Genomic DNA, 13,377 nt, shown 5'->3' with positions numbered 1-13,377 from the left:
ATCTGACTAACACTTACAGACTGTGTGTAAAGTGTAACAGTTCCCTTCTTCCCTCTACAGTTTCTTTCTGTTCCACCTTCTGTTGGGCTATCAATTACTTTGGTCTCCCCCACATGCTTTGGTTTATTTTATTTTACTGTGTTATTTTCAGCAATTATTTATTTATTTTATTTGGGCTTATTTTATTTAATCTACTCCAGTCTGTAGTAAAGTCTAGCTACACCTATTGAGCAAAATTGAATTTACTTTACTTCCATTTACTTTCCTAAGCAATTAGGACATTTTAACTTTTTTTCTAATTTTCAATTTTATTTTGTTACCCTTTTCCTTTCCTTCCCCTATAGGCATAGGTATAGGCAATGCTAGCCACTGTGGTGCACAATGAGCCCTCAAACCTATTAGTGGCCCACCGTCTCACATCTGATTCCCTTGCTCATTAGCATCAAGCTGCTTCATGCATCCTAGATGCTTAATCTTTCTGTTGTCCCCTCTCAATGTTCCCTATTAGGTAGCATGCCCCCTGGTGCTTGGGCAGTGAGTTGATGAGTCATCCATGGGGAATTCTCAGTGACTGGACTCGTCTGCCTGACCTACCCGACATGCACTGGAGGGCGCCTCGGATACCTCTGGCCCTGTACTCCGGGAGGCAACACAGCACGACATCAGCAATGGTGTACCTCAAGTGTTGTATCGACCATACTGACTGACACATAAGGACAATTTTGGTTAATTACCCTGTGAAGTTACACGGTGGTCCACCCTTTTTAGAGGAGCGAACTCATCCAAAGCTCGAGGCCCAAAAGGGATCCGTGTAACTTGGGACCCACAGGCGAAACCCAATTTTGGATGTGCCAGCTAGTCATTGACCCTTCCTCACTTGAGTTACCCAACATTGTGCCAAAAGTCATTGCTGTTTGAGTGGTTGCCACTGGGTGCGAGTAATCGGGAGCCCCTGCAGTGGCGTGCTCGGGAGAGTCAAGGGAGATGGCCCAACCATTGGAGTTCACCTGGGCGGCCTCAGCTCACCACCAAGCCTAACAACATCTAAGATATAGCCATACACTCAATATGAACCTTGAAGAGGACTAGAGAGCCTCTCTGCTTTAACGTGCTTGGTCTGTCCAGCTATCTCTCTCATCACCTCCCTAGGCAGTACAACCCCTGAGAGCCCCCGCTCTGCAGTCCTTGTCACAGCCCCTAGAGGTGGTAGTAAGCCCTTGATTTCCCACTATCCCTTTCAAGGTTTGAACTTTGACTTGTTTTATTAATTTAGCTTCTGTTTGTTTTGATTGTTTCTGTGTGCCTGGAGACCGAACCTGTCTGAAGCATCAGAAAATACTTGGTAATAACGTTGATAAACCGAATAGCCTAAGTCATTAAATTACCCCCTAGGTTATCACCCATCAACAGTGTTACTCATAGTTTTTGGGTGCTCACTCACACCAATTATGCTCTTCCTGCCTTATCAGCCACGATATTTAAGCGTTTAGTTTGCGTCACTAACTGATCACACCAGTTAACCACGCAACACATAGCCCAAATATTTTAGCTCACTAAATCTGTACGGACTTGCATTGGCTTTTTGTGCTTTTCCCTCTCCATCTGTGTTCCACCTGTGTCCAGATCACCCAGCCCTGCCACCCACCTGATCAGCCAAAGGCTTGGCTAAGCGCTGCAACAGACTCCCTCCGGTCCGGGACCACTCCTGATCTACAGCACCTGAGCGAAACAGTTTGATGACAACCTGAACTGGCAGACAGACCATGATCAAACCAAGGCTACAGCCACAGAGAGCCAACCAGGATCATCGGTGCTCTTGCCTACAACCGTATCATACAGTTAAAGCCGAGCGAAAGATGCTTCAACCACAAGGAGGCCCGGAGAACCGGGAGCGTGTGCAGAACTGCCAGACCAGCTGGACCAGCAAGTGACAGCAAATGAAGAGGACAAGGAGCAACAGGAGGAAGTAGAAAGTTTCAGGATGCGTTTACAAAACCCACACAGACACTGAGCACAGAGAGCAGCTGGAATAGAAGCCAGAGAGGCTCCAACAGACTGAAGCTCTCTTAAGTAATGGCCCAGGCGAACCGAAACAACGGACCCTTTCAGAGGATCACTGCAGACACACACACCATGTGGCCCGAACAAGCTGGCCAGAGACAATACGACTGTCAACCTAAATACTGCAAAAGGCCACCACACTTGCCTTTCGTTGTCTGTTGAGGAAGTACAGATGTTCCTCTCGTTGATAGCCGAGGAGCGGATCCAGCGAGAGCGTGATGGAGCGACGCAGAATTAAAAAGTTTTTCAGGATTCACGGTAGTAGAGTCGGCGCAACTATAACGACACCTGAATAATCCCACCCAATCTAAAGCGGTACTAAACTGCAGTGGAAACACAAAACGAGCCGAACTGAGCCATGCAGTGTCGTTCTGAGCCGTGCCGAGCCGAGTCATACCATGCAGTGGAAAAGCGCCTATTGTGAGTCACCACCCAAGCGCCATGGCCTTCCCCTGCACAATGACCACCTGACATCTGCGGAACTCAGTCCATATGGCCTACAGAGAACACAGCGCTGGCTCCATAGAGACTGTTAAAATCCTGCCTATATCTGCACAGTACCCAGAACTGACTCTGGAGAGCACACGGGCCAGCAGCAGATATATCAGGATATATCAGATATAAATAGGATATATCAGACTATCAGACTCGTTTTTAAATACGAGTGGCATGAGAAACCAACAACCTATCAGAAAGCCCTCCTACTAAAAGAAATGCCCAGATCTTGGCAAACAATCTCTCACCACAGAGACATCCATCCTAACACCAGATGGTCATGGCACCCAAACAGCACATAAGTAGACGGCTGACCACCCATGACAGGCCAAAATACACGCACGGCCAACTCCCCTGCACCTGACCTTCAGCTCTGTGAGACTGTACACCCCGTGTACATAACCAAAATGGACACAGACTCTCTTTTCACCAACATGGACCTGCCATATGGTTTTGAGCCCAATGGACTTTAAGCATTCATAGAATTTGCCTCAAGTGTGGGAACATTCACATTTTCAGCCAGCCAACTCATCTGAAGTACACTACCAGGTCACAAAGATCAGGCCTGACATCACAGCTGGTCACAAGAACTCAGTCTCAAGGTCAGACCAGCCCATGACCCAGACTCCTCCTGCCCTTACATCTTAAAAGGCACATCACTGTAATAGATGCTTCATCAGAAAGTCAACACAGTTCCTCACCAACAAGGACACAGCATGTTGGAAAACAAGGTGAGACTTAAAGCTCTGGTGACACTGGAGTAAATCCAACTTTTATGTCACTTCCAACTCTTTGGCAGACCCCAAGCTGAAGCTCAGAAACAGAACTGAACTCTTAAGGCTCAAAGGTGTGCACTGAACATGCAGTCATACATGCATACCACCTTCTCAGTGATAAAGAGCTGCTGGGTCACATTGACCCTTTGCTGAAATTGAGACAGCTGAAACCCCAGGCTGAAGTGCGAGAACCCCTGCCACTCCAGCGGGACAGGTCACCCAGACAGACTGTCAGGTCACCGAGGTCACGGGAAAATCTCACAGCCAGCCATGAGGACATAGTCTAAAGCCACAAGCTTCAAAGCACTCACTGAGCACACACCAGACATTCCTTTGCAAGCAAGTGCACAAGTTTCCTATGAGGTCCTGTTGTCAACCATGGTGACTGCCAAAGACACCTGCGTACTTGTTGTAAAATAACCATTGCTCAACCTGCTACTTCTTGGTTCTTGCAGACCTGGCAACCCCCTGGGGAAGCCCTGTAAAGTGCAAGAACTTCCGGCCAGACCATACCAGACATTTACTCTGGTAAAAATATGAGACTGCAGTACCAGCATACACAAAAGGGGAACAGACAGCGACAGTGTGACACACCCTCAACCACACACCTTCAAGGGAAGGGAGGGAACCTGGCCCCACTCTGAGCCACACCCTCTTTTTCTAAGAGACATCCTGCACCTGCCGACAACTGCCAGTGCCAAAGCTGCTGTTCACAAGAGGCAATGATTCAGAGATAATGTCAACTGTGTACTCACTCAAGACCACATTACATTACACATTACCTGATTTACTCTCATCCCAAGGAGTTTCATCTGACAGCTGGATTCACCAACTACTGCCTTAGTCCTGGTCTACACCAACAACATGGCCAGAACTAAATGGGGGTTGCCCACTTCAGTAGAACACTGCTCCCACCGTAGCACTAACTACTCAGATGACAAAAGAGCCCTGCTCTGCACTTCACGAACCATCCAGCGATTTTCCAGTTACAATGAAACATGGAAAGTGATCACAGAGACGTGCCGCCAACCTGTAATGTCCCTCAACAGCCAAAGCACAAAGTACAGGGGACCAACGCACCCAAAGCCACATGGTCAATGGCCTTTTAAGGATGCAATTTTGAGGCATGGTGTGCCCAGAGTGGGTGTTTGTGGGTTAACATCAAACCTCTCCCACAGCAACACTTCAAGCTGGACTCCTAGTCATCACAGTACAAGTGACAGCCATCCTGATCACCCTTTAAATTGCATCGGCTCACAAAACTGCATCAGAAAACTCCTCAGTTACACAGACTCATGTTATGCCAAGCTCAGCTTCACATGCCACCTCCTTGGCTAGGAAAAAGATGAGTTTGCCACAATGAACAAGAAGCCAGTCAAGCACCAACACCTGTCCAAGGCGTGCAACAGCATCAAAAGTACATTGCATGGTGAGCTATGGTCTCAACCAAGACCCACCTACCCACCCATGACATGGCAGCCGTAACCAACAGGAGACCAACTTTTTCTTCCATGGTACCCACCTCGCAGTCCTGCACTAACCTAATGACTATCCATGGATGGCATTGCCTACATGCGAACCTCTGACTGATCAATGACGCTTATTCTTTGCCACCTCCCTGACCCCTCCAACCACCCTATCACATCGGCTCAACTGGCTGCTGCTCCAGCCCTCCAACTGCTGCATGACATCAAACACATGCTGCGTGTGCTGAGCAACATTCTATAATATGTCCCCGATGACCACACTGCGCCAAAGCTTGTGGTGCCACAGTGACAAAGGTGGGTCAGGTTAATGTTTGCCCACAACACACTATGTGCTGGACACCACAGTACCAGAGACACTTATGAGACACTAAAACAAGTGGCATACAGAATATGTCAGAGCATGTCAGGTTGCTGTCAATTCCGAACAGCAAACCTGAACCACAAAGCCCCACTACAACACACTCCACTTTGGGTTTGCAATCACTGAAATGACACTTAGCTGTTTCACCACATATGGGCCTATAACACCATACAGATTTGTGTCAGTCCTCACTGTGTCATGTCACAGACTGCAAACCCCACTGCCCAAGGAGGAGATGTGAACACCTGGCTAAGAGGCATTACAGATAGTCTCACCCACAAGACCACTGAACTTTTAAAATTCTGAGTAATAGTCACGATTCGGAAGAGACTCCTGACACACGACTCAAGCCAGAATCACCACCACGGGGTGCTAAACAAGGCCATCAGTTCCCTAAGCTACGCCTTCACAACCCAGCTGACACTAAGCGACGAGCACAGCACCCATCGTCAGAAGGAGCTGACATGTGCCCAAAGCCGCATAGACAAGTTGGCAGTGAAAGTCCAGGATGATTTCAGGCATCAGACCACTGAGTTCCTGAGAGCGCTATTGCACATCTCACGCTGCACAGACAAGCTCAAAGTGAAAACCCAGGATAAACTCAAGGTACCAGAGGGAGTGAAGCAGGAAACAAAGGAAAAAGTTGAACAGCTCCAAGAAGCCCTTGCGGTTGCTGAACGTGACCGACAAGAACTAAAAGCTTCCCAGAAAGACATGCGAAGACATCTACAGTCTACACAACAGCTACTAGAGAAAGCCAAAACTGACCTTAAAACAAAGACTCTAAAATAAATGCTCTGAAAAACCACCTGAAAAGGAATTAACAACAAATAATTCTCACCATATGAACAAATCACTCGCCCATGAGTCAGAACCTCAGAATTTTTAATAACAGCCACAAACAGGTTCACAGACTTTTTTCATAGTCCTGTACATATTTACATGTTCAACAGTTCATATTTAATATTAGACTGTTTATTGCCTTTATTGCTATTCGTTAGATTGTGAATCAGATTGGTTGTTTCTCTTACACAGCTCTCATGCATGCTGTGGTGTTTGGGAATGTAACAGCCATCATCCAGCGCATGTACTCACGTCGCTCACTATATCATACACGCATGAAAGATCTGAAGGACTTCATTCGTGTTCACCGGCTGCCACAGCAGCTGAAACAACGCATGCTGGAATATTTCCAGACCACCTGGTCTGTGAATAATGGCATTGATGTCAATGAGGTGAGAAAGTGCTTGGCATTTTGTTTTTGTTTTTTCTTATTCATTTACATTTTATGCAAAATAATTTCAGTCTGTGCTGGGATATCGGTAACACTTTATAAAAATAAGTATGCACTAATGTACTTACAAATCATTTGCAAACTATTGGTTTGTAGTTAATTCATAGTTTATAAACTGTAGTTAATAAATTAATAGACTCTATACAAATAGTGAGTTCTTCATTCATTGCCACTGTAATTAACAGAATTATTGTTGTTTTAATTAGCTCATATGTAAAAGTTAGATAATGTTTTGTTAACAACTTATTAACCATAAATCTCACAACATATGAATGCAATATGAACATATGAATGCAACCATAAGTTCTCACAACATATGAATGCAATTAATCTTCAATAAAGGTTGGTTTAAAGCACTTAATTAATAACATTTCCCCCTTTTCCTTGACCTAATCTAAAGTGAGAACTATTCACACCTTATTACCAATTAACAATTCCAAATTACCTAAAGAAGTGCCTAAATGTCATGTTCTCTATTAGATTTTACATTTTGGATAATATAATCTAAGTAATTTTTTTATTACTTTTAGATTAGTTTTGACCTAACTCACTTATATAATATAATTGTTTACAGAGCTGGGTAGATTATTTACAAATTGTAGTCCGTTGATGATTAGAGATTACATAATGAAAACTGTAGTTAATAATCTAGGTTATTCATTTTAGATAATGTATTCTGACTACTTTTTAGATTACTTTTTTAATCAAACCTGTTTTACACTTACCATTAATCGTACCATATTGATATAAAAAAAAGCGAAGGGAAAGAAAATATATTCCTTTAAATATTTATTTATTTTGTTTCTGTTTGTCTTTGTGAATATAATCAAAGCTGAGTGGTATGACACAGAGTAGCATTTTTAGAAAGGAACATTTAAAAGAGGAAAAAATATTAATTAGGGAGAACAAGTAAATTATGAATAATCCATAAAGAAAGAACTGATTTTGAGCATTTTATAATGTAATATACTCTAATTACAAATACTTAATTTTTGGAATCTGATTGCGTAATCCAAATTACATGTAATCAATTACTACCTTGCACTAATCGTTTAGTACCATATTGATAAAAATACAAAGAGAAATAAAAAAGATTAGTAAAAAAAATTATTTGTTGTCAGTAACATGAAGCATATTAACATTACATTATATCCCAAACTGGGGTTCGTAAAAGCACTGCAGGGGGTTTGAGAGTTGATGAAAATATAATAATAAAAAAATAATTTAAAATGTCAAATTAAAAAAATAAAATAAAACCAAATATAAAATTTCAACCTGGTCTCATGACATAAACGTACCTGGTTGCACTTTTTAGCGAGGCCGTTTTTACATACCTTACTGCCGTAGTTGCATAGAATTCGAACCGGAGCTCCTCACCTCTCAAGTACGTCTCCGTACGCCGTGAGCTACCGAACAAACTTACCATCTACGAAAACCCATAGATATGTGTGATGCTAACGTTCAGAAGGAATAAAATGCGTCAGAGTTTCCTCTAGTGTTCATTTCTTTTGGAAACTGCAGTGATATGTATTTATTGGTATGTATTTTGCATCTCGCTAAAAAGTGCGCCCAGGTACGTTTATGCCATGAGACCAGGTAGCAAAACTGACTAAAAAGATGAAATATTTTATTTATTTACCTGCATGTCCTGTGTGACCATTAATCAACAACTGAGAACTATAAGCATACAAATGTGTGGTTAAATTGAAATATTAAGTAAAATCTCAGGGGGTGCCTCAAATAAAAATAAAAATTTTTTTAAAGGTCTAATTAATTGTGTGGTGCTTTTGTCCCCAAACTCAGAATCCCATTGATGTGAATGAAAGTCTAGGCCCTCCATCAGTCACAAATTCAAACATGTTTGCATTATGTGAGAGTTTCTAGAATTATGATCAGACAATTTTGGCATTACAAATGCCATGTTGTCAAGGGGTTGAGGTGTACAAAAGGTGCATGAAGAAGAAGAAGAATTCAATCAGCCTTTAATAAATCAACAAGAGGGGTAAATCCACAGAAGGCAGGAAGGAATCACACGCACAACACAGCGTACACATTAACACTGGTTAACGTAATTGACTGGATTTAAGTATGAAAGCAAATGAGGATAATTACAAGACAGGATAATTACAAGACACACCTGAACCAAATTACATAATCAGACGGGAATGTAGGTCACAGAGGGAGAAAACACAACAAAACAGTTCAAAGGGGTGTGACACATGTAAAGATGCTTAAAGCTGCTCCATGTACTGTATGTCAGACCAGTTTTATTTCTGAGTCACATAAACTAACATGGTAAAAAGCATACCATCACATCACATTACTGGCAAACAATGGTACCACTATTTGAAGATATAAATATTCTTAAAGCTGTGAACATGACAAATCGTAAGTTATGACTATAACTCTGGATCTGTGAGACCGAAAGAATGACTGTCACTAATGGTCTAAATAGAATGATAACCTTCATTCCGCCTTCTCTCGAGACCTTATGTAAACAAAGTCATGCCCATGACCCTGGAGGCGGAACTCCCGCACGTATAAAAGTGGGTTTTACTTCCGGCTCGTTCTCTAACGCCCCATAGTTCCGAGCGACAAGGATTAGTGACGGTCATCCTTCGGTCTCACAGATCCATAGTTATAGTCATAACTTACGGTCTGTTTCGACCTCACTCTGACCGTCACTAAAGGTCTAAATAGGATGACTCGTTTCAACAGGTTCGCGAGGAACTACAGATTCCATACCATTCGCTCCTCGCTGGGCAACAGACATTAAAACAGCAGTGCTCACTGGTGTTGCACTAGTCACATCAACTCGTAGACCATGATGCTGCAGCACAAATATTCTCTACTTGAACTCCCTTTAGTGCAGCCCATGAAGTAGCTACACCTCTGGTTGTAAGCATGGGAGATAACATCAACCAACCAACAAATGTTGCTTCGAAAGTGGCAACCCTAGCCTGGTCTTTCCATGACAAACAAAATGCTGAGAATGAAATTTTCTCAAAGACTGAGTAACATTCACATAAGTACGTAATGCCCTTACTGGACATAGGGTAAGCAAGCTTTCCTGTTCTGTCTGTGAAGGAGGTTGAAACAGTGATCTCCAGTATTTGATTCTTAAACTGGGGATTAATTACTTTTGGTAAAAAGGCAGGGTTTGGCCAAAGTGACACACCTGTGCCCTCTGGTTTCCAACGTAGACAGTCGTCACTAACAGATAGAGCACATAATTCTCCTACCCCAAAAGCAAAGCTCTCTTGAGAGACAAAGCTTTAAGATCTGTGTTAGCCGATGGTTCATATGGGGGCTTAGTGAGAGAGTCCAATACGAGAGGTAAGTCCCAACTTGGTGCCCGCAGAGTGCGATTTGGACAGAGACGACGAACCCCTTTCAAAAACTGGCATACCAAGGGATGTCAGCCTACTGGCTGGCCATCAACTCATTTCATCAACTCATGAAATGCAAAGATAGATGAAGCATAGACCTTGATCGTGCTAGTCGCTTTGCCTTGACTAGTGGAAATTGCAAAAAACGAAGAACAAGAGGCACAGAACAGGTTATTGGATCAACATTTGTGCCAAAAGATTTGAACCATTTTGAAAAGATTCTCCATTTAATGGCATAGTTAGCACAAGTAGATGGGGCTCTAGCATTGTTTAGGGTCTCCCGCACAGCATCATCTAGCTGCTGAGAGACGGGCTCTGTAGGGGCCATACCCACAAGTGCAGAGCCATTGGGTTCTGATGCCAAATTTGGCCACCCATTTGTGACAGGAGATCTGCCCGTGATGGTAGCTGCCACGGGTGACCCCGAATCAGCTGAATCATCTCTGAAAACCATGGTCTTCCTGGCCAACGTGGAGCAACTAGCAAAATCATGTAGCAACCTTCCCTGATCCTCCAAAGAACTTGAGTTATTAGGGGAAAGGGGGAAAATTCATACAATAAGTCTGTCGGCCATTCTTGCGACAGAGCATCCAGGACCAAACTGCCATCCTGTACTTTGAGAGAGTACCATCTCGGGCAATGGGCTGTTTCCGCGGATGCAAAAAGATCTACCTGGGCTGTCCCATATCGGGCCCAAATTTGGGCTATCACCTCTGTGTGTAGCCGCCACTCCCCTGGGAGAGGCCCCATCCTGGACAGAATGTCAGCTGCTCTGTTCGCTGTACCCGGAATGTGGGTTGCTCTTAGCGAGGACAGCCGTGGACATGCCCACGTTAATAGATCGGTTGCCACCTGAAGGCATTTTAGCGATCTCATCCCTCCTTGGTGATTTATGTGGTAAACTACAGAGGTACTGTCCGTTTTATCAGTACATGTTTGTAACATATAATTGGTAATAGGGCTTCCAGAGCAAGATGAACAGCCCTCAGTTCTAACACAATTATGTGCTCTGATGACCAAGGGGGTTCCCACTTGCCGTTCACTGACCTGCCCTCCCAAACGGCTTCCCAACCTGTCAGTGATGCATCAGTTGTGATCACTGATCTCCTGTGGGGCATATTGCCCAATGGGGCTCCCCTGCGAAGGATACTCCTGTTTCTCCAGGGAAGTAAGGCTCTCATGCAGGCCTGTGAAACACATAGCCTCTTCCTCCGGTCCTCTCTCAGATGAAGACGAAAAGAGTTGAACCACCGTTGTATAGGGCGTGCCCTCAACAGACCTAAGGGAATTACTATCGATGCCACTGCTATCATGCCTAATAGCTTCTGGACCCTGTGGGCTGTCATAATCTTCCCTGTCTGGAAGTGATTTACTGCTTTATCCAGGCTGTCTATTCTCCGAGGAGTAAGACATACCTCCATTGTCAAGTAATTGAACTGTAGACCCAGGAAATCCACCTGCTGTTTGGGCTGAAGATTGCTCTTATTTCAATTCACAGTGAACCCCAGGAACTGAATATGGGCTAGAACTTCTTCTGTGTTCCCGAAAGACCTGCTCTCGGGAAGGAGCACAAATTAGCCAATCGTCCAGATATGGCAGGATCTTGATCCCGTGTAACTGAAGGGGAGCTAGGGCAGCTGCAACTTGGAACATGAAAATAGGCATCTTTTAGATCCAGAGATGTGAACCTTTCTCCTGCACTTATGGACTGCATTACAATCCTTGTATGGATAATTTTGAATGGAAGAACTTTCAGGTATTGGTTGAGTCCCCTGAGGTCTAGAACAGGATGATGCCCGCCGTCTTTTTTTGGCACTATGAAATAAGTTGAATAAAAGCCAGCCTGCTGTGCGTCGAAGGGCACCTTTGAAATTGCTCCTTTTTGTAAGAGATTTTCTATCTCTTCTACCAGTATGGACTTCAGTAGTGGGTCCCTGACAACAGTCATTCTGATTTTTGAAAAGGGTGGAGGGCGCCGTCGAAATTGCAGTCTGTACCCGTGAGCTATGGTGGATAAAACCCATGGGTCTGAGACTATTTTTTCCCAACTGGCCCGCAGAAGTTGGGAAGAACAGTCCTTCTCTGCCTGCATACCTTCGTGAATTTCCCTGTTGGAAATTCTCAGTCCCCCCCCCCCAGGACTGAGATTTCCTCTGAGAATATGTGGCAGGATTCTGCCCTTGGGCACGAAAGCTTGACCAACAGCTGGATTACTATCCTTACGCCTAGACCAAGCAGGTTGTTGCATCCCCTGGGATTCTCTATACTTCTGCCTGGAGGCTGTGGGAGGTTTATGACAGGCTCGCTGAACAGTTTCCCTCATTGTGATAGAACGCTCTGCCCTATCCAGCACTTCTTGAGAGTCTGAATGAAAGACCTGACCAGGCATCACTGGCAAATTCATTAGCTCATCTCTTATGATGTCAGGCAAAGTGGTTTGTGCCAGCCATATTTGTCTACGACATAAAATAGCCGAAGACATTACCTCCCCCACATCACATGTCAGTTGAATGTGGGCAGCCAAAGCTGAATCAACAAGGTTCCTAGAATCTTGGTCATCCGCACTTATTGTTTTTCGCAAAGCTGCTAACAGGATAGCCAAAGCATTGCCTGTGCGGGCTGCACGTGCAGCAGCATTAAAGGACTGTGAAGCCAGACGGTCAGTTTTGGCACACTCCTTCCTGGGACAGCGAGGGTTATTAGAGGGTTATCATTCGTTCTACTGGCGGCATGTCTAAATTAAATTAAATTGAGGCTTTTGAGACGGTTTCTTCCAAGCTGTTCTCAACATAGACGTGTAGTCGTCTGCCACCGGAATACAAGGTGCAGAACTATTCTGAGATATGCCTTCCCATACACCCCCAACAGGAGCAGGAGCAGACAATGTAGACTGCAGGCCAATGAGCTTGGCTGCACTAAATACCTTAGTAATAAGGGTATTTGAAGGAAACTCCTCTTTCATTATTGATTCATCATCAAGTTCTGCAGAGTCTGAATGAATTCCCTCACATTGGCTCCCTTCTCCTGACTGTTGTGTATCATCAAAGAGAGAGTGGGGAGCCAAAAGTGATAACACATCAGTACCCTTTGCGCCTTCCCCAGGACGAGACTGTTGACCATCCGTTGGAACGTCTTCCTTACCGGGAGGTAGAGATGAGTAGGAGGACCGATTAGCTTCAAACTGATCCATTCTCCGTGATAAACTCTGAATAGCTGCTAGGATCTGAGTATCAGTGTTACCACCTTCTGTTGTCGGAGCTGGCGTTGGACATTTAGTTGCCTCAGCCACAAACTCACGCCTTGATTTGTGTGTGGAGTCATGCCATCATGTCATCAGGTCACATGAGTGCTTGCGTGGGCGCTTATGACCATGCCTGTCCGATGAACGTTCCCTCGCCCTATCACGCTCAGGTGCAGGGCTGCATGCCCTATTAGCGCGAAAAATTTGTTCATCTCTAGGTAGATCACAAGCTGCAGTACAGGGATTATCCACATCATCCTTCAAATGAGCAAC

At 44.4% G+C, this 13,377-nt stretch overlaps 1 protein-coding gene across 2 annotated transcripts in view; it reads left to right on the top strand.

Annotated features, from left to right (window-relative positions):
• Positions 1 to 13,377, top strand: part of LOC306852451 (voltage-gated delayed rectifier potassium channel KCNH4-like) — a 57,206-nt gene that overhangs the window by 29,134 nt on the left and 14,695 nt on the right. For both annotated transcript variants that reach the window (XM_079389302.1, XM_079389303.1), the window contains exon 9: positions 6,216 to 6,415. In XM_079389302.1, coding sequence (XP_079245428.1) covers positions 6,216 to 6,415 — 200 coding nt within the window. The remainder of the gene's footprint in view (positions 1 to 6,215; positions 6,416 to 13,377) is intronic.

This window comes from Barbus barbus (assembly GCF_936440315.1).
Source record: "Barbus barbus genome assembly, chromosome: 32".
Classification (NCBI taxonomy): domain Eukaryota; kingdom Metazoa; phylum Chordata; class Actinopteri; order Cypriniformes; family Cyprinidae; genus Barbus; species Barbus barbus.
The sequence above is the reverse complement of the archived record's forward strand: the minus strand, read 5'-3'. Positions and strand labels throughout refer to the sequence as shown.